The sequence below is a fragment of the Xiphophorus couchianus genome, chromosome 19, assembly GCF_001444195.1.
Source record: "Xiphophorus couchianus chromosome 19, X_couchianus-1.0, whole genome shotgun sequence".
Taxonomy (NCBI): Eukaryota; Metazoa; Chordata; class Actinopteri; order Cyprinodontiformes; family Poeciliidae; genus Xiphophorus; species Xiphophorus couchianus.
The window spans coordinates 9,466,302-9,494,010 of record NC_040246.1 but is presented as its reverse complement, the minus strand read 5'-3'; the positions used below and the strand labels follow the sequence as shown (position 1 = coordinate 9,494,010).

At 37.9% G+C, this 27,709-nt stretch overlaps 1 protein-coding gene across 2 annotated transcripts in view; it reads left to right on the top strand.

Moving 5' to 3' along the window:
* The window catches only part of alk (ALK receptor tyrosine kinase), a 401,288-nt gene that overhangs the window by 351,623 nt on the left and 21,956 nt on the right, over positions 1-27,709 (top strand). For both annotated transcript variants that reach the window (XM_028000489.1, XM_028000490.1), the window contains exons 11-17: positions 3,464-3,577; positions 13,884-14,049; positions 15,711-15,858; positions 18,182-18,292; positions 20,146-20,287; positions 22,217-22,384; positions 24,365-24,463. In XM_028000489.1, the coding sequence (XP_027856290.1) occupies positions 3,464-3,577; positions 13,884-14,049; positions 15,711-15,858; positions 18,182-18,292; positions 20,146-20,287; positions 22,217-22,384; positions 24,365-24,463 (948 nt within the window). The remainder of the gene's footprint in view (positions 1-3,463; positions 3,578-13,883; positions 14,050-15,710; positions 15,859-18,181; positions 18,293-20,145; positions 20,288-22,216; positions 22,385-24,364; positions 24,464-27,709) is intronic.

Genomic DNA, 27,709 nt, shown 5'->3' with positions numbered 1-27,709 from the left:
GAACAGCCGGTCTGACGTTATGCTGTGTAAGACGGCTGCAAACCGTCACTGTGTTTCTTCTTTATAAAATGCAAATTAACTGCAGAAGCCATAAAATTGGCCTCTCCGTGAGCAAATCCACATAGAGAATAGGAATAGGTTTTAATATGTGGGTTATGTGACTATAAAGGATCATTTACAATTTCAAGTTTTTGCTCTGGGCACAGAAGTCTCAGAGTTATTCATAACCTGAAGTCTGGATGTGGCTGAAACAATCACAATATCATCTTTCTGCATTATTTACTGAGAGAAGGAAGGGAAATAGCCTTAATTTGAACCTGCCTGTCTTTTCGCTCCGGGTTTATTAAGTCAATAAAATCCAACAAAATATTTCTTTGACTTTGTAGAGTAAATACCTGAAGTTGCGCAGCAACAATCAAGGGTCATGATGGGGAAACATAGCTAGGATGTGTAAAGAAAAATCAACAGTAACAGGTGAATAGAATCTGTGATCAGAGCAGAAAGTTTGGATCTAAAGCTGTGGAAAAAAGATCGTTTAGGCAGCTTGAATACTGTTGTTTTTCTGTATGTCCTAAACTAGGACAAACAGTACAACAACAAAACACTCTGAGAATGTGTGTGGCACTGTACAGAGGTAGGAAAGATTATCAAATAATGAGCGAGAGACTGGAGTGTCATTCAGTGTGATGCAACACTGAGTCACATCTTTTTGATCCACTGTTCAAAGGTATTAGGAAATGGCCTGCTTTACGGGGTAATCATGGGTTGTTTTGTAAAATTGGTAAATCAGAAAGAGCTTACTGTTCATCTTTTGTGAACTGAAAAAGAAAACTAATTTTGTATTTATAAGCTGAAACGGCTTGCAAGGTTTTGAATTAGGTAGTATGTTTACAGGTCAGGTGTGCTATTTGTACTAGTAATAGTAATTATTGTACTGTCTGCTGCTTTTTTCTACCAACCAAGCAGTGATGTAGCCATCCAGCCCTTATCTTCTGTTTATTTGAGTTTAGGTCACAGAGGTAACATATCCAGGAGTAAAAACTTAGACATCCCTCTATTCTATATCTGTTTCCAGCTGATTCTCCAACCTTTCTATTCCAGAAAGGAAATACACTAACCAGGTGTTCCTCTTTAGCTTCTTGTTTTCGCAAATAGCAAAAGAAAAATCTGAACAATTTTAAATAAATGTGCTTAACCTTTTGGATCCATGTGTTAAATGTGGGAGGCTTTGGTTTTAGAGAAACATTTCTGACTCCTTTTTGAAACTCTGCCAGGAGTAATTACTATATTTCTGAAGGTAAAACAGGGTCCAATCCAGTTCAGTCAAGGTGTACGTAATAAATTAGCCAGTGAGTGCATAGTCTCTCTCAGGGGTCTGGTCAAAGCAGGACAAATCTCAGGAAAACCTCTTATGGAAGTTTCTTCTGCTACTGATAGAGCAAACAACCAGGTTGGATTGAAATAATAAATACACTAATATTTTAAATTATTAAAACAAAGTTCCAGAAAATTACAATTCTTGTCACTCCACAATTACGATTTTAGATTTGCACTTTCAGGACTGTGTATGTTAGGTTAGCTTGTTGACACAATGCTAACCCAGACTTTGAGCTGCTGAAATATGCAAGGAAGGATTACTTTCACTGTGGACAGTGTTGTATTTGTTGCATCAGAGTGATCTCTGAATCCCTGTAGGAGTGAAACATGCCCACAAAATTATATAGTCTTTGCTGTTAGTCACAGCGATCCTCTTGCGGCTTCTTTCTGGTGCGCTGTGGTGAATTAAATATCAACCTAGAGACTGCAAGATGGGAATTTAACTTCTGTCAGACCAATTAAAGATCTTGTTGGAGGAATACAGTTTTCATTTTAAGGTTCCCTCTTCTCATTTGGCTCTGTATATAGTTGATTTTAATCTCACTCAGGACCCAGATGCTTCTTCTTCTTTATTGCCATTCTTCTCTTTGGATCTAATAACTAAACAATTAGCAAACAAGACCTCAACAAACTAAAGGTTTAAAAAAATAACAGGGTCTCTGTCAGATTCTTTTATTATTTGAAGTTGCTGCCAATCAGAAAAGCTTTATGTAAATGCTGCAGATTTTCCACATATCTTTCTGAATCTTACTTACAGTTAAGAGAAAGAGAAAGTTTCTCCTGACTTTCCATACAAATCACAGACGATTGGGTGCAAAGGGAACGGCAACCTGATCAGGTGGAAGCTCATTTCAGCTGCTTGTATCCAGGTCATGATCCTGTCTAATAACTATAAAGGCCTTGGAAAGTAGACATAGCAGTAATAGTTTAACTTTTTAGCATAACTTTTTCTTTGTCCTAGCTAGTATCAGAGCCTGTATCTGCCTGTGGAGCTTCATTTGACTATTCCACACCCACTCTATTCTGCCATCCTAAACCAGAATACTTGAACATCCCATGCTTGTGGCAGACTTGCTCCCAGTGGTACCAGAATGGCCTCAGAAGTGGAGAGCCTGAGTGTCATCCCAGCTGCTTTTCACTGAGAACCATCAGTGATCTTTTCTTTTACTGATCATATTCCTGTGTCCATTAGAAAATAAGACAAAAACAAAGAAGATGTTAGTTTTATAAATAAAAAGCTTTTTTTTTTTGTTTTGTAAAAGCACCTCTTTTAAATGCATTTCTTTTTACTAAAAGAGAGAGGCACACAATGTGTTAAGAGAGGCTTTTTGTGTGCCTCTCTAAAAGAGAGACACATTCACAAAAAGCAACTATTTACAGCATTCTTGGTCATTAGAAGAGTGATACCATTAAAGATTTAAAACCTCTGGCTCTGAATCACATTTTTCACTAAAGACTAAAATACAAGTTGCTGCCTTGGGTGAAAAATAAAGACCAAATGTTTTTCTATTTCATTATGCATATCACACCTTGACATTTTATATTTCTTTCACTAAACAATTTAGAAAGATTAATTTAACTCATGACTTCTGTGAATGACTGTAACAAGAGCAAATTATAAAACTTGACTGCACACCAATCTACATTCCCACACAAAACTCGCATAAGTGAGTTTTGTGTTGGAATAACTTGACAGACCTGCTCAGAGTCATGACCTTTACCCCCTTATGTACCTTTGGTAGAGACTGTAAGCAAAATCTCCTGACAACATCAATGCCTGACCTCCTAAACTTTGCATAAATTAAACACCTCATTAATTAAGTAAAGAGCTGTAAGTCCTTTTAGTTTACAATACGTGTGGCTACAGGTTTGATGAATTTCTAAAAATTAACCAGACTGAATTGTGCTTCCACGTCTTCTGCTAGATAAAGACTGGATGAGATGGAGGGGAGGATGTGTTTCTCTCTGCTGTGTGACCAGAGGTGGCATAAACTAAAAGAATCACCACTGCTGGTGGCTTGACACACACCCTGAGATCTTTACTCACTTTTGCTTTTTTCTCTGAATTTCTTTTGTTTAATTTCAGCAAACGGGGAGTTTCCACCGGTGGCCACCAGCATAACCCAACTCCCATTATTACCTACCGGTAAGACTCCAATACCTGACATCAGAAGCCCTCCGGTGATCGCCACCGATTATTGTAAGTGTGTTTTATTGCAATAAATTAGATGCATGTGTGAGTGAATGAAGGAAAAAAGGAATCTGGTGTTTTTTGCATCTCTAACACCTGTTTTGCCCTCTCCCACACACTCACCCCTACATGCTTTAATGAGCTACAAATACTCTTGTCCTGCTGGGTATGGTGTCAGTGTGTGGCCTGGAACAAAGTAAGTGTGCCCCCTACTGGTGTGCTCTATGTTCAACAGCTGAGCGAGTGAATCAGAGATCTCCTTCGGCATTAAATGGAGCAGGACGGACAGTTTTGAAGTGTAAAACCGTCCAATTTGTCTCCAGAGAATGTCAGTGGAGCCAGATCCACTGACTTGACATTTTTCATCTCGCACTCTGTAAATTTCTTACTTCAAAAGAGTAAAGACAAGCAGAGGTTCGTTTTGCAGATTCTAAGCTGCAAGTTAGTTACTTTACTATGAGATCTTCTCAGAAATGTTCTTCCGCAGAAGCACTTTGAAGTACTTGAAATGCATTTTGAACTTTTGAAAACTTCTCCTCTAAAAGTTATCAGAGTATCTCCTCGTAGTTTAATGTCTTCTGATGATTTTATTTGTCAGCCATGGCTTCTAGCACTTTGATTATTTACATGAAAGGACCAGTGTTACTGTTCAAATGCAGTGACCAGAAAACTGGTACTTATCATGTTCACTGACCACAAAGCAAACATCACATCTGGCACATATGTTGAGCTGCACAATAGGAAAATAATGAGCCAGGCTTCTATATACGGCTGTTTATGGTTTTATTGAACATTAAAAGAAAGCACACCCTAATAATAATTTCCAATACTTCTGGATTTCCTTGGTTATACAATTATTTGCATTTTAATTAACATTTTTGAATACTCAGTGTATTACATGATGTCAATATTTTATAAACAAATGTAAATCAGATATGAAAGTTATAGTTACATCCTCACTGCCTCCATGAGACATGAGAACGACGGCCTCTACTAAAGCAGGAGCTTTTAAGTTTTATGTTGTCCTGGAACCTTGAGCTGAGAGTTAACCCAATGCCAACATGAAAAGACATTGAGAATGACCTTCATAAGCAACAATTATTCCTTATCAATTGAGTTATAAAGCCCTTTCAAACTATTCGAAGTCCATCCTTTTACAATTATTTATGCTATTGTGGAAAACATTTATCCTGAGATTGGATGTCTGAGCAAAATCAGACAGAGTATCAATGCTTAGAGAAATAATAATAATAATAAATAAAGTTCAATTTAAAATTGATTGGTAATTTATCTACAAATGGCCTTACAGCCTTTCACACAGGCTTTATTTAAACATGCACACAAAAATGTAGAAAATCAAACATTTAGAGTCAGAATCGAGTTAGATTTTATGCAAGGTCATTGCCAATGTGCATCCACCTTAGCACTGTGGCTCTGGAACAGTACTGCCGTTGTTGAGGTTATGACTCTGTCAATAAAATGGTCTTTAATTAGGAAGGGGACCTGGTTCTGACTTTATTCCTAGGTCACATGGAAACACCAAGTGTGTTATTAGTTTTTTCCTAAAAATCCAGGTTAGTAGCAAATAATGAAGAAAGAAATGACAGAATTACAAGGTTGGAAACAAAATGTTATGTAGTCACTGAAATAACTTGGAATGCAACATGAAATTGATCTGGGCAGCTCAGAGAAGGGAATGTGGTCTGTGTCACTTGTGCTTTTAATTGACGTTTAAAATGCCTGATACACACTCAATTCCTCTTTCATGCTTTGGCCTTATGATATTTACCATATATTGTCAAGGATTAAACTTTCTATCTTCAGGAAGGGTTAAGGCATCTGATTTCTAACCAACTCGTCAGCTATGTAAACCCGAAGGCCAAAATACTTATGACCTCCTCTCAAATATTACAAAAACATCACCCACAATATCCCATGGCTGTATCGACGTCTAAACTTTCATTTCTCTATTACTTTTAAACACTGCACAGTGTTTATGCCATTGTGTTTTGGTTTTCATCAATGTAAGTAAAGTCTGTACATTCCTGTTAAATATTACAGTTTTGTAATATTAAAATAATATTAATCTAAAATAACTATAAACACATTCATACTCGTTGATTATGAGTCATTAAACACCAAACAAAATTTAAAGTGCCTCAAGCTAACATCAAATAAAGTTAAACTACTCTAGTAGACATTTCCTGACATGTTCAAAGTTTCGTCTAAAAGTTAAAGCATATTCTTCTTCTGAGACTGTCTGAAGCACTATTGAGTTCATATAAAGGTATCAGTCAGAACAAGGTTACAAATAAATTCTCAGTTCATTTAGTTAGCAATAGAACATGGTCAAGATAGTGTTCATCAAGTGGGAAAAATATGTGCAGGAGTAAAATTCCCAAGAACTTGACGTACCTCCTAAATCAATGAAAAGACAAGAAGAAATGTGGTCAGGCCGAGTGCCTAGAGCCCAACAGCAACATTAAATGAGCGGCAGAAATTTCAGGCAAGAACAGAAATTGCCTCGTGGGAACTAGGGCTATGACATCTTTGCCAGAAAAAAAATGTGTTAAATATTCCTCTTTAATTGCTCAATATTTTGAAACGTGGCCAGTACGGACTGAATGCCTTTGTTTACTTCTTCTACTGCCGTTGCCAAACTACAGCCCTACATAGGCAGACTACAAGTATAAAACAGCAGAAAATTGACATCATAGTTCACAAATCTTCCTTCTGTTCACAGACTGGCCACAGTGATAGACTACTTAATAGGACATAGTGTTATCATAAAATGAAAAGGTTCCCCACAGTATTAGTTTAGGGATGTCCACTACCACAATATTTTTAGTTTTTCCCTGAAAAGATTCAATTTTTTTCACTATTGGGCTCTCCAGGTCAGGGGTCACGTTTAAGTTAGAAAAAAACTCTGAAATGATTGATCATGGTTATGTTTTATTTTTGTTTTGTTTTGTTTTGTTCCATCACAAGCGTGTGAGGACTTTTTATATCCAATGCAGTCCAACAACTTTGAGGTCTGGTTATAAAAGGTCTGCTTGTGTCTTTTAAATGCTGTTTGCTGAATTTGAGTTGGCACCAATTCACTCAACTGAAGCTGCTAAAGCCTCACAGGAGCCACAGAAGAAAACAGTTATCAAATTAAAGATTCTGAGTTTCTACAAAATGAAAATATTTATTTTGGTATTTAAAAAACACAACACATTCTAGAAAGCTTCAAAGATTCAGCAGCATATTTTTACATGGAGAGAGGCGAGTGGGTAGAAACCTTAGGAGCAGCTCAAAGAGGAACCATCTTTATTGTATGTTTGCAGACTAATTGGCCAAAGTTTTTAGGATTATCCAATTTAATGCCTTAGGAATATAGAACAATGAAGTGACTGTGTGAGGGAATGTTTAATATCTGACACAGCAGACACAAGAGCCAGGCAGTTTCTGCAGAGAAACATCCAAGTTTCTTAAGATATTTGCTTCAAGGGCAGAAAGAAAGCGGTATAATAGGTTTACACAAGTAATACTTAGGATGGTTGGGAAAAGGGCAGCAGGCCTCAAAGAAGGATGGGAGTTTGAAATCCCACTGCTCTCGCCCTTGTGATTATCATAGATATTAAGTCAGGGGGAAAGAAGTTGAAGTTGAAGTTTGGCGTTGGCCCTTCCACAGGCAGCCTTCAGCGGCTGCCATTCGACAGCAGCCTTCTTTAGCCTGGTGCTTTGACATGTGGAGGACAGCATGGCAGGCCTGATGAGGGCTTTAGCTCAGCAGATCTGTCACTCCAACAAGCCTCTCATCTTCCCCCGGACACACTGGGTGATTAACCCCACCAAACGTTCATGTCTCCCCTCACTCTCCTCTTCACCCCACTATCTGGGACGCAGATATTTTGTTCCCTTTCATTTCTACATTTGTCTCTTGTCTCTAGCATGTAAAAAGCTGTTATTGACTCTCTCTTCGCTTGTATCACTGCCTTCTCACTCTGCCATCCCGTCTCACTGTCAGAACTTGTTCTGATCTCAGTCTGTTGTCCCACTTTTTTCCTCCTATCCCCCTGACTTCACCTTGATTCTTTTCTTTTTGTTTATGCTTTTTTTCCTTCATGAATTTACCTCCTCTTTGGGAGCAGAAACTTTTAGTTCTCACAAACGTTATGCTCTGCAGCATCCGTACCTGACTCATCGTTTATTTATTTATATAAGAGATGGATCAGAATAAGGATACATACTGTATATGCCTGAATAATTCTTAGGTTTTAGACCAAGAACCTTTCATTTGTTTCTTGAATTAATGCAGAAATTTATTATGAAGCTCATTTTGTTGTAATAATAGTTTGCCATTGTCTCCACAGCTTCCTTCCTCAAAAAAAATTTAAACATGTGGGTGTAAGCTTCAAGAAGAGGAGCTTTGAAAAAAAAACCTCCAGTACTGTGAGGTATATGAAGCACATGGGTTGCTTATGATCCACCTGACATTAAATATAATGTTTTCTGGGGTGAAGGTTAAAAAAATTCAAGAGCAAGATGTATTTTTTCTTTTTTAATTGCAAACTTAATTGGCATGACAAAAGAAGTGGATCATTGAAATAAGGATAATGGCAGCAGTTAGTTTGTTATTAGTGCAATATTTCTACAGCATTTACATCAGGGGTTGGCAATTAAATTTCCGGAAGGATCACATGTTGTTTCATTGTTGTTTTGATTGTTTTTGAAGGCCATATCATCAGCTAAATTAAAATATTTCAAAAAATAGATGAGAAGATATTCTCTAAAGTAGTTATGGACAAGCTATCCAATATTATTTGAAGACAATTTTTGTTAATATGTAAAATTTCAAGTGTCAAACATTCACACTTTGCACAACCTGACTCAACCTGCTCTAATGCCCACACCGGATGTGTGTATTTGTGGATAAACTCAGTGTGTGGTAGGACACTGAGTTGGAGTAAAGAAAGAGAATAATCTCTAAAATGTGGGCTAATAACAACATCAGCATTGCAGTTTTTACCAGTAGTATCGCTATTAAATATTAATTGTGCATCTTTACTTTAAATGTGTTTACTGGCTACAGAAAACAATAGTCAAATGCTTTTGAACAGTGAAAGGCAGCATGCCTCATTAACCACTGAAACATTATATTGTGATACTGCATTTAGTTAACTTTTAGAAAAACATTGACTGAAATGTGTGCTGGATGCTACTTTCAAGCTTGACTCCATCTGATTTCACCGGAGGGGGGCTACATGATATCAGATAATTGGATTGCAAAGTTACTTCCAACACTTGTTGTGACCTTTAGCATCTACTGCGAAACTTCGTCCAACTTGCTAAAAATCATTTTTTCACAGGAAGTGACCAATCATAACAATCAAAAATAACAACCAACAAATCATGTATTCCAAGCTGTATTTTGCTAATTAATCAGCACATTAACTGATACTGAAATTATGTATAGTTTCGCTTTTACTCAGAAGCCTGTGAGTTGGTAGTAACTCTTATAGAAAGGTTTGCAGAGGTAAAACTTTATACATGTTATTTTTTAAATGTTCTATTCAAAACCACAAGTCTAGGACCTTTATAGGACCTAAAAATACAGTATATAAAATTTGCCTGTATGTCTACTTTGCCTTTTGTGTTGGAAAATAAAGCCAGACTCAGTTTTCTTTGTCTTCTGGATATGTTTGCTTGTCTGTGGCTGTCAAAGATTTTCTAAGCTTTGAAACAATAAGTCCTTATAGCAGACTGTCATGATGCCTCAACATATCACTGTGTTCACTTTTTATCCAGCAGGATGTGAAAGGATTAGATTCTTTAAACAAACCCTTCTCCATTTAAAGACGAGCCAGTTTCATTCACAAAACAGCAGCAGCAGCCCAAAGTTTGTAGATAAGAAATGGCATCAAATCAAAGTTGGACGACATGTTGATTGAAGCATTCTGATGGGTTCTGACAACAGACGCCATCCCTTGAGCGCCGTCTACAGAAAGGAGCTTCAGCCATTTTAGGTTTGAGCATTAGCTGCACAGAATAAAAATCTGTCAGCTTCAATTGTTTCCTTGTTTTTTCAATCATTGACCTACAAAAATTCCTTATAAAGTGTTATTTTCAGCTGAAGATGGAAACAAGCAGTCACCAAGTCGGATATAAGATGGATACTGAGTCACATAAACCAGGGGTTTTAATTCATTTTAGTCTTTACTCTTTAGGTTTTTCTTTTAGCATTCAGAGCCAGTCTTAGTGTGACAGTCTTGATGTATCTTTCTAATGACCGGCCCAAAGAAGACACCAGCTGCAGGATAAGGTGTGCTCATCTTAAAACGGGATGCCAGTGAGGAATAAATTGCTATTGTGCTCAATGCTGTGTGTTTTTTTTTGTTGTTTTTTTTAAAAGGGTGAGTCTTATTGGCGATAAAATTAGGGATCAGTAGGATGAAGAAGTTAGACAGATAATGAAAACTTAATGTGAGGCAAAACCCGTTCCTGTAGTACTTTTTTTCCCTTTAGGTAGAAGTACATTTCCATAAAACAGTGGAAATTCAACTATTTTAATTATTAAAACCTTTAGAGCAAACTTTACAAAGAATGAGATTAAAATCAGACTGTTAAACCAAAATTATTCTTTAGGTATCATAATCTGATGGATTTGATCTGCATTTTGCGTATTTTGAATAAATTTGGTTTATGACCTGCTTAGCATTTCACAAGATCACCGTGTTCCTTTTGTAGTGTTCATTTAGTCTCTTCCATTAGTTTCCCCCAGTTGCATCAGTCTCCTGTTACCGATACAGATGTCAACTATTAGCATCAATTCCTTGTCTCCATCCCAGTAATACATAGAGTCCCGTCAGGCATGACATTATGACAGGTGAAGTGATCCTCTCCATCATACCACCTGTTAGTGGGTGGGATATATTAGGCAACCAGTGAGCATTTTGTTGTTAGTTGAATTGTTAGAAGATGGAAAATAAACACAGGTGAGTATTTGGTAGTGTGATGAGAAGAAAGCGTCGATGGCTTCTTCAAAACTGCAGCTCCTCAAGTCCTTGTACACGCTTTCAGAAAAACAGTTTTCCATGATGGTTTGGACCTCTTTCAGCTTGTTTAAGACAAACAGGTCCTATAAAAAATATCTACTGGCTCAATTGTGGTTCTGGATACAAAAGTAGATATTTAGGTTCACTACAAAAATATATATTTATACTCAAATGGACACATGAAACTACCAGAGATTTTAACCAAAAGGGAAATTACAAAAGAAAAGAAAATAACATTTGCTCTTTTTACATTAGCATGAGGAACACCTTGTTCAAATCTGAGACTCTGTGGCCTTTTTTTATATAACAGCACCATTACCAAGATTAGCTCACTTTACACCACAGTCGACCAGGAACAGTTCACTTACTCGCATTTTATGTGATCGACACTGATCATCACAATATTGTGCCATGCAATGAAAGCAGATCTCTCCTGTGTTTGACCCGTCACTGCATCGAATGGCCGGGTCTGTTTAAAGAGCTGCCGTCAGCTTTAATGCAGCCTCAAAGCCCTGATTGACTCAGTTGTTTCCTGACTTATGGGGATGAATCCACCCAGGCCGAATGTCATCATGGCAAGAGTTTAAAAAAGAAAAATCTAAATCTGAAGATTTCTGCTTTTGACATGACGTGCCTTGCAGCGCAGCCTGACAAAAGCTCGGTCCATCTGCCTCTTTGTCCGTCCGTCTGTTACAAGCAGAAATGCTCAGATGCTGCTGATCAGTGGTTCTCAATGATTTCTGCATGCCAGAAGTACATTGGTATTGTTGATACTCTCTGCCCCCAAAAATGCCTTTGTTGGCCATAAAAAAATAAAATTTTCTTCTATAATGCAAAAAACACCATCTGGAGTCACTTTAAGAACCGCTACATGAGTCACGACGTATTTACTGTTGACGTTCAGAGGTCATGGAGAATGCTGGGATGTTGCTGCAGGAGCTTCAGTCCAATCAGAAACATCCTCCTTCTTCTTTCTCATGAAGTTTTTCTTCTCTGCTGCACATTTAGAACAATTTCCTTCTGATGAACACTGCCAGCCCTCTTGCTGATGGAGGCCACTGCTTGTTATGGTAATTGCTTACTACTGGTGGCAAAGTTCATGGGTTCATGTAGTACTCAGGCAGGGATACAGTCCACTGGGATGTCTTTTGCATCTGGATTCATACTTGTTGGAAGTGAGAGGACCAGACGAGTGTGAACAGAGCGGTTATTAGAGAGGACTCTCATCTCTGAGAGCTCATCTTGTTTTTGTTTGCTCTGCCCAAGTGCTCATCACAGAGTTAGTCATTACGCCAGCTGTGTGGTGGGTTTTCGACGGGAATTCACTCACACTGGACCAATAAGAACTATAAAATGGGGTCAAGTGGGAAACCATCTGGACATGAGGGAATCATTTCAAACACAAGAATAGTTTGTGCTCAACACCGAATAAATTTATGTCATAGGGGCCAAACTTCACAAATACAAATAACTTAAACAGAGAGAGATTATGTTGCTGCCTTCACTATTTAAGCATGCCTGGCCTTACCTGGTAATCATTGATATTATTGATATCATATTGATATTAGTCACCATGTCTCTTTCCCACAGAGTCAGATGTTGAAAATCGCATTGCATAATATAGAGTTTCTGATTTACATCTATGCTTTGACTAGGCCTTTGTACCTCTGATTTTTTTCTCTTTCAGCTATTGAGTTGTAGATTTGATGCTGCGTTTGAAATTGATGCCCTCTTAGTGACCCAGTTTGTGCTAACCTTCATCTGTTAGACAGATTGCTTCACAGTCGACCTTCCTGCCAGGTCCTGTGGCTGGGAAACGAGAATAAATCATGAAGTAAATGAACGGATTTGCAGCTGTACCCTTTCACCTGTTACAGTATACTTTGGACAATAGAAGTTACAAGCTCAAATCATCACCCACCACTGTGCTTGACAGTTGATTTGACGTGTTTGTGCAGATATGAAGTTTGCGTCTTGCTGTTGGACCCCGTCAGTGGTGCTGGGTCGTAACATTTCACAGTTGTAGCCTTGCCCGAGTGTCTGTCTATCCAGTGACTTTCATTCAAAAGCAGACTTTGGTTCACCCAAATCTGCTTCTAAAGAATTTTGAAAACATTTCTAAATTCAACAAATATGACTCAAAAGAGTGACCCGGATCCTGTTCTTAGTGCTAAGCATTCACTAAAAAAATTTTTTTAGTCTAAATTTGAAAAAAAGCTGCCTATCTTTCTTGAAATAAAGAATTCATCATCTGTTTCTTACTTTATTTTTTTTTTAGCCTGTGAGTATTTTGGACATGATGACTTTGGTCAAAATGCCAAAAGGTTTGGACACTCCTCTCTTAGTATTACTAGCAGCTGCTTAAAAATATTTTCTCTCTGTAGAACAGTGGAATTTAAGTAGTCTGGCCTTTTATTATTTCTTGGATTGTGGAACAGCAACAATACAATGCTACCTTAAGTCATTGCTTTTATATTTCCACCTTGAAATTTTGTGAACATCTATATTATACATCTATCTTCTCCGTGGTAACAAATGGAGAATATACTATCTCCATCTTTTATAGAGATAGTAACACTGATCACGATTAATTTATCAATGAATTTGATTACCAGCTCCTTACTCTCCCCTTGAAAGCAGTGAAGTCAGATTTAATTTATCACATACTGTTTTTCACTTTATCATAGATTTTGTTCTAGAGATAAGGAAATTGTGCTACTTGTTGTTTTTTGTCACTCTCCTCTCCCTCCTTTTTGTCCAGATGCATACACAATTAATTGAAAGACGGATGACTCTGAGACAGAAGTTAAAAAGTCTGCCTCGATGCTGCTTCTGAAATCAGGATTTAGCGCCGCAGCTGTTCGTTCCTCCATGTCCATCTGACAAGACTGATGTGAAACTAATTGCAGAGAAAAGAACTTAAATTAGCTTTGACTCATGGGATTACAGACAAAATGAGCAGAAATGTTTATCACCTGTGATCCTGTCAGTGCCTCCCTGCTGCTATTATGGCTATGATCTCAGTTTGAAGCTTACTTTCACTACATGTAATAATGTGCTTTATATCTTCCGTGGAGCAGAGGGAAATGCTTTAAGTGTTGAATGACAGCAGAATGAAAGAATTGAGAGTCTGTGGTGTGCATTGAATGTCAGCCAGCTCATCATCCTTGAGTCTGCATGTGTGACAGAGTCAAACTATTTGTCTTTCTGCAGCTGTGTGTATGTGCTTCACAAAGAGCTAAGCCGTTTGCTTTTTCCTTTTTCTTCATCTGCAGCCAAGAAATGGCTTTTTCACACCTGTGGGGCTGTGGGTCCTGAGGGCCCGACTCCCACTCAGTGCCTCAACTCCTACAGGAGCAGGAACATCAACGTGACGGTCGGCACCCACGGGCCCCTCAAAGGCATTCAAATGTGGAGGGTCCCAGAAACGGGCACCTACAGGTAGGCCTGCTGCCAGGGTAAACGCACATTTACAAAGCCATTTTCACTGGAATAATTCATAGTCATTGTTACTGTGAGTTTTTATGCAAACACTTCAGATTTTTCCAGACCCAATTTTATGGAGCTGACAGATCTTTCTTTGTCCATTTTAACCATGAAATGTAAAAGTTCAGTATGAGTTTATGACATATATTTAAAACCGACAATTATTAGTGGATTAATGGATGGAGAGACGAAGCTTTTTAACAATGGGAACGAGAATAACACACATTCATGGTTTTTTATTCTCCTTCCTTATGCAGGTGGGAAGTCAAAGCACTTTTCCTTTGGAAGAATTTTGTCTACAGCTGAAACCAGATATTTATATGATTGTATGTAAAGACAGAAAAACAATATCTTCTCAATATCTTGCAATGTATCATACTAAACATTTCCTGTTTCTGGTCAGAATGACTTTCTTTCCAGCTTCAGACAGAATTTTTGCAAGTGTTTCTCTTGTTCCGGGTAATATAACATGATAAAATATAGTATAATGTAATGTAATATAATTTATATTGTTCTGGGTTTATACAATAGGTGCACATTCCCACAATGTTTAGACTTGTATGTAATTGATTGAATATATTGACATGGGACTTTTGATGTAACGCAAAGAAGCAAGTTTGAGGCGTTTCCTTAAACTGCAACACACACCTTGTTGAACCTAAATTGTGTAAATTAGCCAATCAGAAGCTTACATAGCTGTGACATCATCACCTGGGCTTCAATACATTATTTGCTAGTGATTTAGTCATTTTAAAAGGCAGTTTTACCAAATCAAGGTAAATTTATGGAAAACAGTCATTACTCTGGAATAAATGATGGAGAGAAAAAATCTTTTATGCAGTCTATGTAAATATCTAATATCAGCTGAAATGTTCTTACGGGTCAGGCCCATTTCACTTAAACTGATGAGTTTCCATCTGCTGCAATATAGATTGCAAACTCAACCATTTGTACTTCTGATGTTTTTGCTGCAAATATGACTCTCCCCTCATGCCTACCTCCGCTGCTCCATGCATCAATCCTCTACGAGCGAAGAGAAACATTCCTAACAGATTCTCTTCAGAAGGGAGGACATGTGGCATGATTCACTCCCCACCTGAATCCGAAACCACCCACCTCCACCATGGTGGAGCTTTAAAATTTGGAAATTTGTCAACATTCAGAGCTAGTGTGTTGACTTCACGGTGTGAGGTGCTCCATGATTATTGCTGCAGCCTTTTAGAAATCGATATTACTCCTGTGGGCACTCCTGAAGATATGAGCCGTTTAAACCTGGATTTGACTCCGAGTAGCACTCTCTGGAAGCTCCAATTGCACGAAAACAAGCTGCACACAAACAACTGAAAAGCCTGGAGCTATAAAAAAAATAAACTAGCAGCATTGTGGACAGCACATGTTGTTCAGATTTGTTCTCATACTGCCTCAGTTGGGCCTAATGTGACCCGTTAAATGAAGCTGATAATTAACCACAGAAATTCATCTGCAGCTGCCATAAGGCAAACATCTCCCCACCAAGCTCACAGAGGAAGAACCCAATGCTCTATATCTTCCTTCCTGATAATCTTTAAATATGTGTCTTGCATTTTGTCTTCATCAACATGTTTGTTGCCGCTCAGGATCACTGCCTGCGGTGCAGCTGGTGGGCGAAGCGTGATGGCCATGATCAGGTCACTCGGTGTGTACATCACAGCAGACTTCCTTCTCAGGAGGGCCGAGCTGCTTCACATCCTGGTGGGACAACAAGGAGAGAACGCCTGCCCCAATGTGAGTCCAGCAGAGCACCACAGCCAAAAAATTTACTATGAAAACTGTTGTGTTAGTATTTAAGAATCCCTTCCAGCAGAATCTGGACCTAATAAAGAGTTAAGATTAGAACGTGTCTTCCATAAACTTGAATGTCTCCCTTAATCAAAACAGGGAAGCTTCAGTGGAAGGTCTTCTATTTGTTCCTTTCTTGATTAAAACTTTTATTTATATTCCTGTAGAGTTTGCATGTATTCATTTGACTTCTTGCTTCTCTTTGAAAGGGAAATGTTCCTCAAATGTGACAACTTGAACACTAAAAGCTTGGTCACCTTGAGTGAACTTTCTACAAAGGCTCGCTTTCAAAACTGACTCAAACTTGATAAAAATTTTTTACTTGCAATCTTCTGCAGCTAAACTTCGTGTTGATGATGAAATGAGGTTAAAAAACTGCTCAAAACCCTCACAAACAAGGACGCTCACCTATATCTGTAGTGAGAGTTGAACATTTTCCAACTTCACAAGAAACTGTCAGCACAAGAAGGAAACAATGGCAGGCAGTCATATTATTTAATGCAAAAGCACACAGCACTAATTCACATTAGAAATGTAGACATCTAAAATGTGAGTTTCTGTAGACAAGAAGGGAACCACAACCGAGGAAGACGAGGGTTTCAAATGAGTTTAGTCATCTTCCCAATAGAGGCAGACACCTGAAGAAATAAACTCTGATTAGTCTTAGATGTTACTTTACCTTATTTAATGTTGAAAAACAAATAACGGGAGACATATTATGTTATGTTCAAATTAACTTATTTGGATAAATAAGTTAACTTGAACTTATTTATTCAAATAAATAAGTGTTTTTCAATAAATATTTTAGGACCTTGATATACTTAATGCAGTAGAGAAGTTGGGGAATGAGTTCAAAATCTGAATCGGAAATCTGTGTCAATCATACTTAATCTTTTACATGAGGAAATATTTACAAACTTCTGTTTTGTCTCACAAAGTAAATATGCGATTAGTTATCCTGCAAATCAGTTTAAATATTTTGTTCTTATAAATAAAGTTTAAGGCTCACAATGAAATAGGGTATTGATATGCTCTGGAGAGTACTTCTTTATGACAATGGTTATAATGTCTTTTTAAGTACTTTCATTGTAGGAAAACCACAAGAGAGTAAAAAAGAGACTGAAGTGATACTTGTGGCCTGTCAGTGTTGTAATTTGCCAACTGTTAGAATGTCTTGTTTCAGAGCTTTCTCGGAAACAGATAAATGAGTTATTTAGCTTGTTTGGAAACCAGGCGTGACATTCTGTGCAGCCTGGGTTTTTTTCCAGACCTTGTAATTGTGTGTGGCCCCTTCCAGCTGCTATGTGGGTCGTTACTGCTGAGCTATACCTGCGCTTTGTCTCTGTATTCCCACTCGGCTCGTTTGTGTTGTGGTTGTTGTTTTTCTGGAAGAGAAAAAAAAAAACCCTCCTCTCTTCTGTCCTGCAATTATTACTTTTTAACTCAACATGTCTTGAAATGCTCTGTGCACACAGCAGAGAGGGAGTTACAAAGTTTAAGTGAAAGTGTTTAAAGTTCCTGTTATTACCCCTCAACCCTGACAACGAGACCAACACCTCACTACAAGATTTCCCTTTGGAGACGATGAGAGCTCCTTTGTCTTCAGAAACACACATAGACACACACACGCATGCACCCCTGCAGAGTGAAAAACTGCAACATAAAAACCAGAAGACTCTTGGATCATTTGAGCCCCTCCACCTGTCAATCACAGTAAGACTTCTTCTCTGTCCTCCCTTCAAGGCCTCTTAGAGTTTCAGCTCAGACAGATCTGGGAGTTGAGGCTCAGACAGAGCGAGAGAGAGAAATGTGTGCCCCTTCACACTTAAAGGCGGCCCGGCTCCAGGCTGTTCAGCATGATAGCGCACACAAAGCAGCATCGGTCCCTGAAATCTCAGCCAGGGTAGAGACACTGCTTCTGACATCACTCGCTAGCAAAATGTCCAGCTCCATTTTTATAGACAGAAGAAAACAGGGACAACACTCTGTCTTCTTACGATGATGCAGTAAGCCTTACAGTAAAGACAGCAGCTGTTTTTGCTATTCAACAAGAATTAAAACAAAAATCTGATTAAAGCAAAAGCTTAAATTGTCTTGGAAATACAACTGGGCTGCCTCCGTTTTTCCACCTGGATATGTCTGCTCACTGCTACAAAGTCAAACTCCCAAACTCAAAGAATCTGGGGTTTAGCTGCCTCTCCATCTTCACATATCTGACATTCATGATGTAAAAGTCTTCAGCGAACTGACATCTTTTCCCCCGCTGCAGTCCAACGGCGCGCTGAATAAGATCTGCCTGGAGCACAGCAGCCCCATGGTGGAAGGAACTCAAGTGAAAGGAGGTGGAGGAGGCGGCGGCGGGGCGACGTATGTGTTCAAGGTAAGAACATATCAAGGTTTGGAAAGAATGGGGGGGTTAAAAATGTACCAACAGCTCTTGAATTATGTGAATAGGTTGGTGGTCATGGTCAAATAGGCAAAAATCAGCTGTGAAGCGTTACTTTTCCTGGTAAAATGCAAAATGTTGTAGTCAAAAAGAGTTTGTTTTTTTAAAATAAGTTCTATCCACTAGAGGATAGGACATAAAACTGTTATGACTTTATGGAAAACAAACCATATTTTTATGCTGGAACATCTTTTAGAGGAACTCTATGTTGTGGTTCATTTTAAGTCAACCAAATAAAGATGAAACATTTGGATTTTTAAAATCTGATGTAAGTCTTAATATTCAGTCTTTATATTTGACACAAACTCAAATGAAAGGTGTTTGTAAATTGTAATTGACTGAAGCCAATTACAATTTTTCCCCTGATTTCCAAACCTTAATTTTATTTCAATTTAATGTGATAAATGAACACAAACCAGCTCATAATTGGAAAATTATATTTAGTATCACTCTGAAACTTGATTCATGCATTTGCTTTCCTGACTCTTAATCAAATCAAATCCAGCAGTGCCACTCTTTGCCTTCAACAGTTGCCTAATCAGCTAATAAAGTCCAGCTGTGTTTAATTCAAGCTCACAATAAATCCTGCTGTTCTGTGACGGCCTCAGACATTTGATAGAGAACATTAGTGAACAAACGGCATCAGTTCATTGTTGGGAAATGGAAAAATGATGCCACAAATACAAACCCATTGAGACATGGGTGTGTGTAAGATGACAAGAAATACATTAATCAGAGAAGTATGGTATGAAGAAAAGCTTGCTGGATTATTGCTGATTAGAAACTGCAACAGCTCCTGTTTGTAGTTTGTCTCGATTCAGTTGAGAGGAGATCAAAACGTAACTTTCTGAAACTGCCTGGAAAAAAAACTTTCACTGCACCATCCATGGTGGTGGCACAGTCATGCTGTGTGGATGGTTTACTTACAACAGGGATAGGAAAGGTGGTCCAAGTAGATGGGAAAATGTGTGGAGCTAAACGCAGGACAGTCTTGACAAAAATCTGAGGAAATAATTTATATTCACTTAAGTCCATGTCGTGGAATGGGCTCAGGTCCCCATTGTGAATCTGCCTGTGGATCAAATTACATCCATGTTGGGATGTAATTGCGGCTCCTTCCATATTGGGAAGGAGCCGCATTTATCATATTAGCCATCTGTATAGCATGTGTAATATTGTTCAAGTATTTCTCGCATGAATAATATTTTGTGAAATGTAGGATAATTCTGCTCATTAGTTTAAATATTTTATGTCTAATACAGTAGGTTAAAGTTCACAGATAATGGATTTTTTTTATGTGGAAGTACAGAAAACGTGCATTCACGTTTATAATCAATATGCACCTTTAGTTTGTGTTTATTCTGAAATTACAATAAGTGTATCATACTGATTATGAACTTTTGTTAAAATGTATTAAAGCCCATTATGAACCAGAGATCCACTCTCAAATATATTCTGGATCATTTAATGAAGAAATTGATTCTCTCTTTTCTAATCAGAAGTATTAGGTTGATATAATGGATCACTAAATCTATATTAAAAATTTTACTAATGCAACTGCACTTTTTCAATTCTTTGTTTTATTCAAGAAATTAGTTGTTCATTGGTCCTCATGTTAAATGTACATAATTGAGGATGAGCACAATAAAAAATTAAATTCAGATTCTTTCAAGTTTACAGATTCATTTTAACTTCAAAAAGTTAATATGAAGTGGTAAAGCATATCAACCTGGGAAATTATCCTGAGATCCTAAGTCACTGTAACACTGTAAAAAATGCTGATATAGGTGGACAGAGGAGTGTACATCCCTCTCATCGTCGCTGCTGGCGGAGGCGGGCGAGGCTACAGCAGCCAATCAGAAACCCAGCTGGAGCAGATGGACTATGACCCCAGCCAACCAGGACGCAATGGGAAGTCTCACTCTTCAGGTACGTAAAATAAGCACAGCACACTGGTGTGCTTCAGTGCTGTTAGTTTGTGTGTGAGTGAATGCTGTTGAGAAAACAGTTGTGCATGCATGCCATCATCTGTGTCAGTGAAATAAGTCATTTCAGGGGAAACGCACTGACGAGGTTTATATAAGTAATTACTGTTCCATAAATATCCCCCCTCTGTGTGTCAGAGTCTGTGCTCAAACACAAAACAGTGTGATAATTGAGTTCTGTTTCAGAAGGCAATTGGGGCAATCAGAGACTTGGGTTGGCAACTACTTTACTTTAATTCCCTTTAAATTCAAGTAAAATCCTTTTTCACCATTTCTTCGATATCCCCAGTCCTAACCAGTTGTCCCAAATGTGTCATAATTATCGGATTTGTGCAAATATTTTAGTGTTTGTCCAAAATACAGTCAGAAGTTTGAAAACTCCCACTATATACAATACTTATATTCATTATACTGCTAAATTCTTAAGCACAACATGATGCGGATGCTGCCCTTACCATTTGCGCTTGTTGGTGTGCAATTAACCCACCTGTCTACTTACAACCAATCAACAGACGGTTCAACACCTGGTGATGCATAACAAGCCATTTCTGTAACAGCGTGCAGATGGTTGCAGAGATCACTGAACTGAAAAATCAAGCAAAGTCTCAAAAACACCAGAAAAATAAAGCATTGTCTGTTTCCAGTGCAGAAGTATATAACACCACTTCTTTTGAAAAAAGGAACATTATGTTATAATGAATTTCCTTTTGCAGTTGCTGCTTTTGATGTTTGTGTTTTCCAATGTCTCTGTGAAAATGTCACCTCATCGTGATATTCAAATCAATAAAATTGGTTTCTATGGCACGTTTTTTAGTTGGAAAAAACATTTCTGTTGCACTTTCAGTTGTTTTATTGACAGTGTAAAATATTTGAGGTAGGATCCTGATGCATAATGATTCATCAGAAGCCACATAGAAGATGATTAAATATGAATCGCATTCTGGTGGCTTGAGGGACTCATCCTGCGCTCCACAGAAGTAGAAATGTTGTTTTGGTCAGAAGAATTTTTGCTACCATTAGTTGCAATATTGCATTACAGACTATCATTTTATCAATCTGTCACCATGTGTTATTGAAACAAACAACAATCATTTTTAGCAGCTGACCATACTTCAACATTTGATGTATGCTAACTTTGGTTAACCCCTCTAGAGGTTAGAACATGCTATCTTTTTTGATGTAGTGTAGGGGTACTAGCAATATCTAAAATTAGCCAAGAGACTAATATTTAACTCAGTTTAAAGTCTTAACTGCAGCTGATAAACCATCTTTGCTTAACATGCCAGCATTAACACATTAGCTAACAGAAGCTGACAACTCTGTAAGCTTTAATGCTGTCTTTAGCTGAGAATGGGAGATATGCTAAAGAAAGCTGTGTTTTCAGCAATAAAACTGGTGCTAGTGTCACAGAGACCAGGCTCTGCAGCTTTTATGGAGGCACATTAAAGTCCATGAAATGTTCCAAATGTAGAAAACATTAAAATAAGTTTTGCAAGCATTTTAATTGTTGATTCTGGCATTGTTTCTCAGTTTCAGCAAGCAAACCTTGGTTGTAACTGTGCATCTTTCAGATCTGAGCTTTGGCTTTGTAGTTTCTCCAAGTTTCTCATTTGGTCATATTCTGACAGGTTAACTTGCTCTCGACCCACAGGGTGCACCGTTTTGACTGACGGTAAACACCTTCTTTTGTGTCCGCTTGTCCTGCCTACTCCTCAACCCAAAGCAACTCAAAAGAATTAGACAAAGACAGCTAAGTCAGTGGTCACCTATCGAGGTTTATGTGTTCAGTGTCCTTTTGGAGGACTGTGTGTGTGTGATATTTTCAACTTCCAAAGCACTTTGACATTAAATATACGGGTTTGTTTGGTGACAGGTGGAGGCGGTGGTTGGAATGACAGCTCTCCTGTCAGCCAGGGTGGTCGGCCGTTGGTTCTGGGAGGCCAGGGGGGGCAGGCCTGTCATAAGTTCTGGCAGACCCGTGGTGGCTTTGGAGGCGGCGGGGGTGGATGTACGTCAGGGGGCGGCGGCGGAGGCTACAGAGGTGAGTTCATGAAGACCTGCCAGTTCCTCCAGGTTTCATAAGCTGCTTCAAGCTATTTGCCAGTGTGTTGTTTTTATTTTTGTTAAAATAACTATTTTTCAACCTTTACTGTTACCTTTTTTTAACGCTGCAATATAAATGTTAACCTTGAATATTTTTTTTGTTTATTTTCTTAACTTTTGATATCTGCTCTTTAAAGCACTCTGGCAAACATTGAGCATAAAATCAACCCTTTAAGTAAAGCTGAGTGGCGTTTCTGGGAAGCAGGTGTCAGACTGAAGAGACTGTCACTTGTCTCCTCTTTGGCTGTGTTCATACAGCATCCAATTTTATTTCCCCAAGTGCAAGCCATGCCTGTTTGACTTTTTCATGGTTGTTTGAGCAGTGCAATTCTGATATATTCACCCTCCAAAAAAATCTGAAATTTTCCCACTTCCATATGTAGTGGTAAATTTGATACATATCTGATTGTTTTCAAAGTGTCAGCAATCTGAACGCTCGTGTCCCATTTTATCCCACTTTTATGTCATTGATATGAGGGGTGCATCATTATTCTGCAAAACACACCAGGTGCGGTAAAGTTGGATGTGAATAATGGCTGAAAAGTATAATCATGAAAATATGAAAATGTCTCTGTCAGTGAAACACATTACATTCCAATCCCACTACGTACTTCTGGCTGTGACTGTGCATCTAAACTGACGTCAATACAAACATTGGCGTCAATGTACTTCAAATGACCATTGCTATTACTAAGGCTTTTCTTATAAGCTTCCTTTGTGTTGTCATGGTTTTATGGCAATACTTTTGACTCTCATTGATGAATACATTTTAAAATTGATCTATAGACACAGCATCCATTATTACTTCTGTAGACAGGTTTTAGGTTGTAAATGGCTAACACTGATTGATTCCAGGTGCATCATTTAGTAGCAAAACAAAAAAAAAATCAGATGTCAGAGAAATATTGGACTTGAGCACCCAATATCTCATATACTATGTGGACTTATTTTATCTGACTGATTAACCTACAATTAACATTTCTTCATGAATAGATTAATAAAATTAACATAGATGATGTCACAGTGAAATGTCACAGTTTCACAGAGGATTAATTACCACAGGACTACAGTGACAGAACACTTAATATAGATAAGATGGCAGAAGAGCAAAGAAAGTAAGTTCCACATGACTCATGAAACTTGATGCTGCTAAACAGACAATAACTTTAGGCTGTCAAAATAAGAGCATCACATCTTATGTTTTTTGAACAATAACCATATTTGTTGTCAATCTGTTGCTAAGAGATCAGCGAGTTTTCTGGTATCAAAGTGCCATGAAGTAAACATCTAATTTTTGCTTTTGCAAAATTTACCAACTCTAAATTTCTTGTGTCTAAGCAGATACGCAGTATTTAAAAACAGCATATGTTTTATAAACAATAATATTACTTATTAATTTGATGTTAAGAGATGAGAGTTTTTTTCTGATAACAAACTATTTTGTAATATATTTACCACCAATGACAAAAAAAAAGATCACTTTTCTGCAAAATTCACCAACTGCAAATTACTTTAGTAAAAGTAAAAATGAGAAGGCAGTGCATTCACATTATTACAAACATTAGAAGGCAGTGTCTTTTCCCTAAAATAAGCTTTTTAGCTATTTTAAAAAAATATATTAATCATGTTTAGCACACATACATGGAGGAATGTCAATGTAAGACATGCTAGTCATGCCCCAAATGCCACTAGCAGCATTTACGCTAACAGTAGCATTTTGGGAAATTTTAGCTTATACACTAATTTTCACATGCTTGTGACTCTCCACATGTCATTGAGTACGTTGCAGCTTACTTTAGCATTGATGCTAAAAATTAGCATCAGAACGCTGGGTTCCAACCAACGGGCACACTTTGGTAGGCCCCGCTTAAATTTCTTCAGAAAGTTTCTAGTTCATTCTTAATCTATTCTTGTCCAGGAGGAAACACCTCGCTAGAGAACAACCCCACAGCCGACGGGGATGATGGTACGTCGTTTCTGGGTCCAGATGGAGAGCTGTTCCTTCATCCTCTGAAAGGTAACATTGGGAAAAACACAAAAAATTGAAACTATTGACTACATTTTACAGAGTTCATAAGTGGGAATAAAAACTCTGTTGGACAATCTCTGAACCATTTCACTTCCTAGCTCAGGGGTGGGCAATCCTGGTCCTCGAGGGCCAGTGTCCTGCAACTCTTCGATGTCTCCCTGGTCCAACACACTTGAATCCAACAGCTGAATCACCTTATAAGTGCAGTCAAGATCTCCAGAGTCCTTCTAATGACCTCATTATTTGACTCAGGTGTGTTGAGGTAGAGATAAATTTAAAAGTTGCAGAAGACCGGCCCTCGAGGCCTGGAGTTGCCCACCCCTGCTCTAGCTCAACATTCTTGCTTTGGTAAACCTAACTGCAAAAAAAATAAAATAAAATTTAACCGCCAACAAATACCTGTGCAGTCCTAGTTCAGTGAGTCTGCATTTAAAATTCAGAGCAAGTAGTTGCAGAAAGTTTACTGAAAGGAAATATGACGTCAGTGAGAGAGCTCTCTGCTGACAGTGGAAACATGAAGTTGTAAAAATTCTTCCAGAATCAGGTTGGTTGGTTCCAGTCCACTGGTTCTCTACTTTAGACCAAGGTTAAACAAAACAAAATCAAAGCAATGTTTTTGAAAATAGGAAGTGCACAAGAAAAAATATGACAGACACTTTGACAGACACCATTAGAGATAAATCTATTGAGAAAAACATTGGCATGTTCAATAAGCTTCTTCCTAGATGTAACTAAAAACGTTATATGAACAAATGCAGATATTCAAAAATCTTTTTTACAAATTAAAAAAGAAAGCAATCATGATATATTACAGTAAAACTGTTAGCATGGAAAGAAACAAACATCATCACAGCCAGTGTGGGAAGAAGTTGGACTGTTGCTGCTTTCCACGCTGAAATAAAATAACTAAATGGTTAAAAAGCCATTTAATATTTTTCTTCTGGATCTAAAACCATTTCTGTCATAACAAAATCAAAAGCAATGTTTTTGAAAATAGGAAGTGCACAAGAACAAATATGACAGACACTTTGAGAGCAAATAGCAATAATTTAGCTAAAGGAAAAGAAGCCTAAAAACAGCCTTCATTATTGTCTAAACTGAAGGGCTCAGTGGGCTACCTAAAAGGACTGTGGATGACTGGATGAACCCTGACCTGCATTGACCAAGGAAATGAGTAACATTTGTTTGGATCCTATTAAACATCTAAATATGAGTGGCTTAAGAAAACAAGCACATTTTACAGAGATCAATGACTATATGAGATAGCGCATCAGGTGAATGAGCAGCACAGACGTTGGTCGATATTTTTTCAAACAAATGTACAGGTGGACGTTTTTTTTGTCCATCAGCACAAAGTGGGTTTGTTGATGACGAATTTGAGTTTTTATGGTTGTAAACCTTTTCCTGTTTTTCCAAGTTCAAAAACTGTTGCATATAATGATAATTGGTACCTGGAATACATTTATGGGTTCTCAGAAAAGAAAATCTTGGTATCACCACTTTAAAAGCCTCACACAAAGCTAATTAAAAGCCCCAAAAAATGTTTTTCAAATGTATTATTGATCTTTGTTGCAATTCTCTTTTCAGCATGTTTAGAGAGATTATTTGAAAAACTCTCAGTATAAACTTAGTTGAACAGAACTGAAGAAAGCTCTTTTCTTGACCACTGAATGTGGAGCTGGGAATCATTTTACGTAATCAAACATTACAAAAAGAAGTTCACTGCCAGAAGTTGCTCAGTGCTGTTGTGAAAATATATTGTTCTGTAACTAAAACGTTCTATTCTGTGAATGAATTTGCATCAAATGAAGCTTTCAAAACCCTCAGTAGTCAGTACAGGAGAGTAAGAACATCTCGGCTATGATATCAGAGGAGCAGGCCACTGGCATTTCAAGTTACGACTCCAAAACAATTCTTGTTTTATTGATCAGCAGCTCTTCAGGTAGAAAAGATGAATTTATCAGCACTTTTTTTCGTCTGCAACCTGTGGTCCTTCTCCTATTTTGTTCTGCTCATGCATTTGAACCCGACAGGCTTTTAAAGACACAGACGTTGAAAACCTCACCGCTGGCTAAAAGCTTGTTGACCATTTACACATCAGCACTCAGCTCCGTGAACAAAAAGACACGGAAAAATAGACAACACAGTAAAGTGGTTTTTCAAATCGCCTCCATCTATCTGAGCTTCAACACAAGCAAAGCAGCTTTAGTCAACAACTCCACAACATTTGGTGGAGTAATAGAAAATATTTCATGCCTTTTTATTTTAAAATCTACATGTTTATCCCTTATTCTCTGGAGTTGGTTTGACAATAATGAAAGCTTTAAAGGTGGCAACTCAGAGCTGACTTTGAATATTTTATTGCAAGTGAAATATTTTAGTGATTGCATTTGAAACCCGAAAGCTTTGCAGGATTTAGTGGGCTGGAACATGTGGGACATGTCTCCATTAGGCTGTCAGCAGCGACAACTTGGTGGCAGCAGTGTGGGGCTGAAAGGACCAGAAATTTACTTTAATTCAAAGAAAAAACATCATGAAGTGATACAAATACATGTGACCTGAAAAGACGGAGCATTAATAGCTGAAGAAAAATAAAGCGGGGCTGAATAATAAAGAGATTTCATTAATTTGATGCCCATTTGATTAAAACAGGAGTAATTTCATGGAAACAGAGTCATGTTTCATCACAGCCTAACATTCACAGTAAATCATCTACACAGAAAATTGCCATTTATCAAATTATGGAAGCAGGATGTGGGTGGGAATGACGAAAATGGAAGAGATGAAATTGTTCACAAATTAATGGAAAAGATGAAAAGTTTGTCACATGAAGAATAGACTGATAAATAATTAACTGGCTTGGTAAGCTGGGCTGCAATCCACCATTCATCATCTGTTGACCTTAGCTCATGTTTATCATTTAAACAAGCTCTCATTACTTGAATTGATCATTGATTTCTGTCATTTTCCCAGTGAAATCTAAAGAAAGCTACAGAGTCGCACAGTTATTTAGGTGCTTTAGCTGATTCTGGCAGAAGATCAGAACTTTTCCTTGATTTAATTAATATTGCTTAAACTTACTTATCAGTAACTGATAAGTTATGCGGCAGATAGATACCTGTCTACAAACAAAGCCACAGATCTGAATCATTTTACAGTCAAAAATGGGGATAGGAGGAATCTTAGTGTGAACATGTGATTCGCAGCAGTGCCAGTGCCTGGCATCGTGGCAGA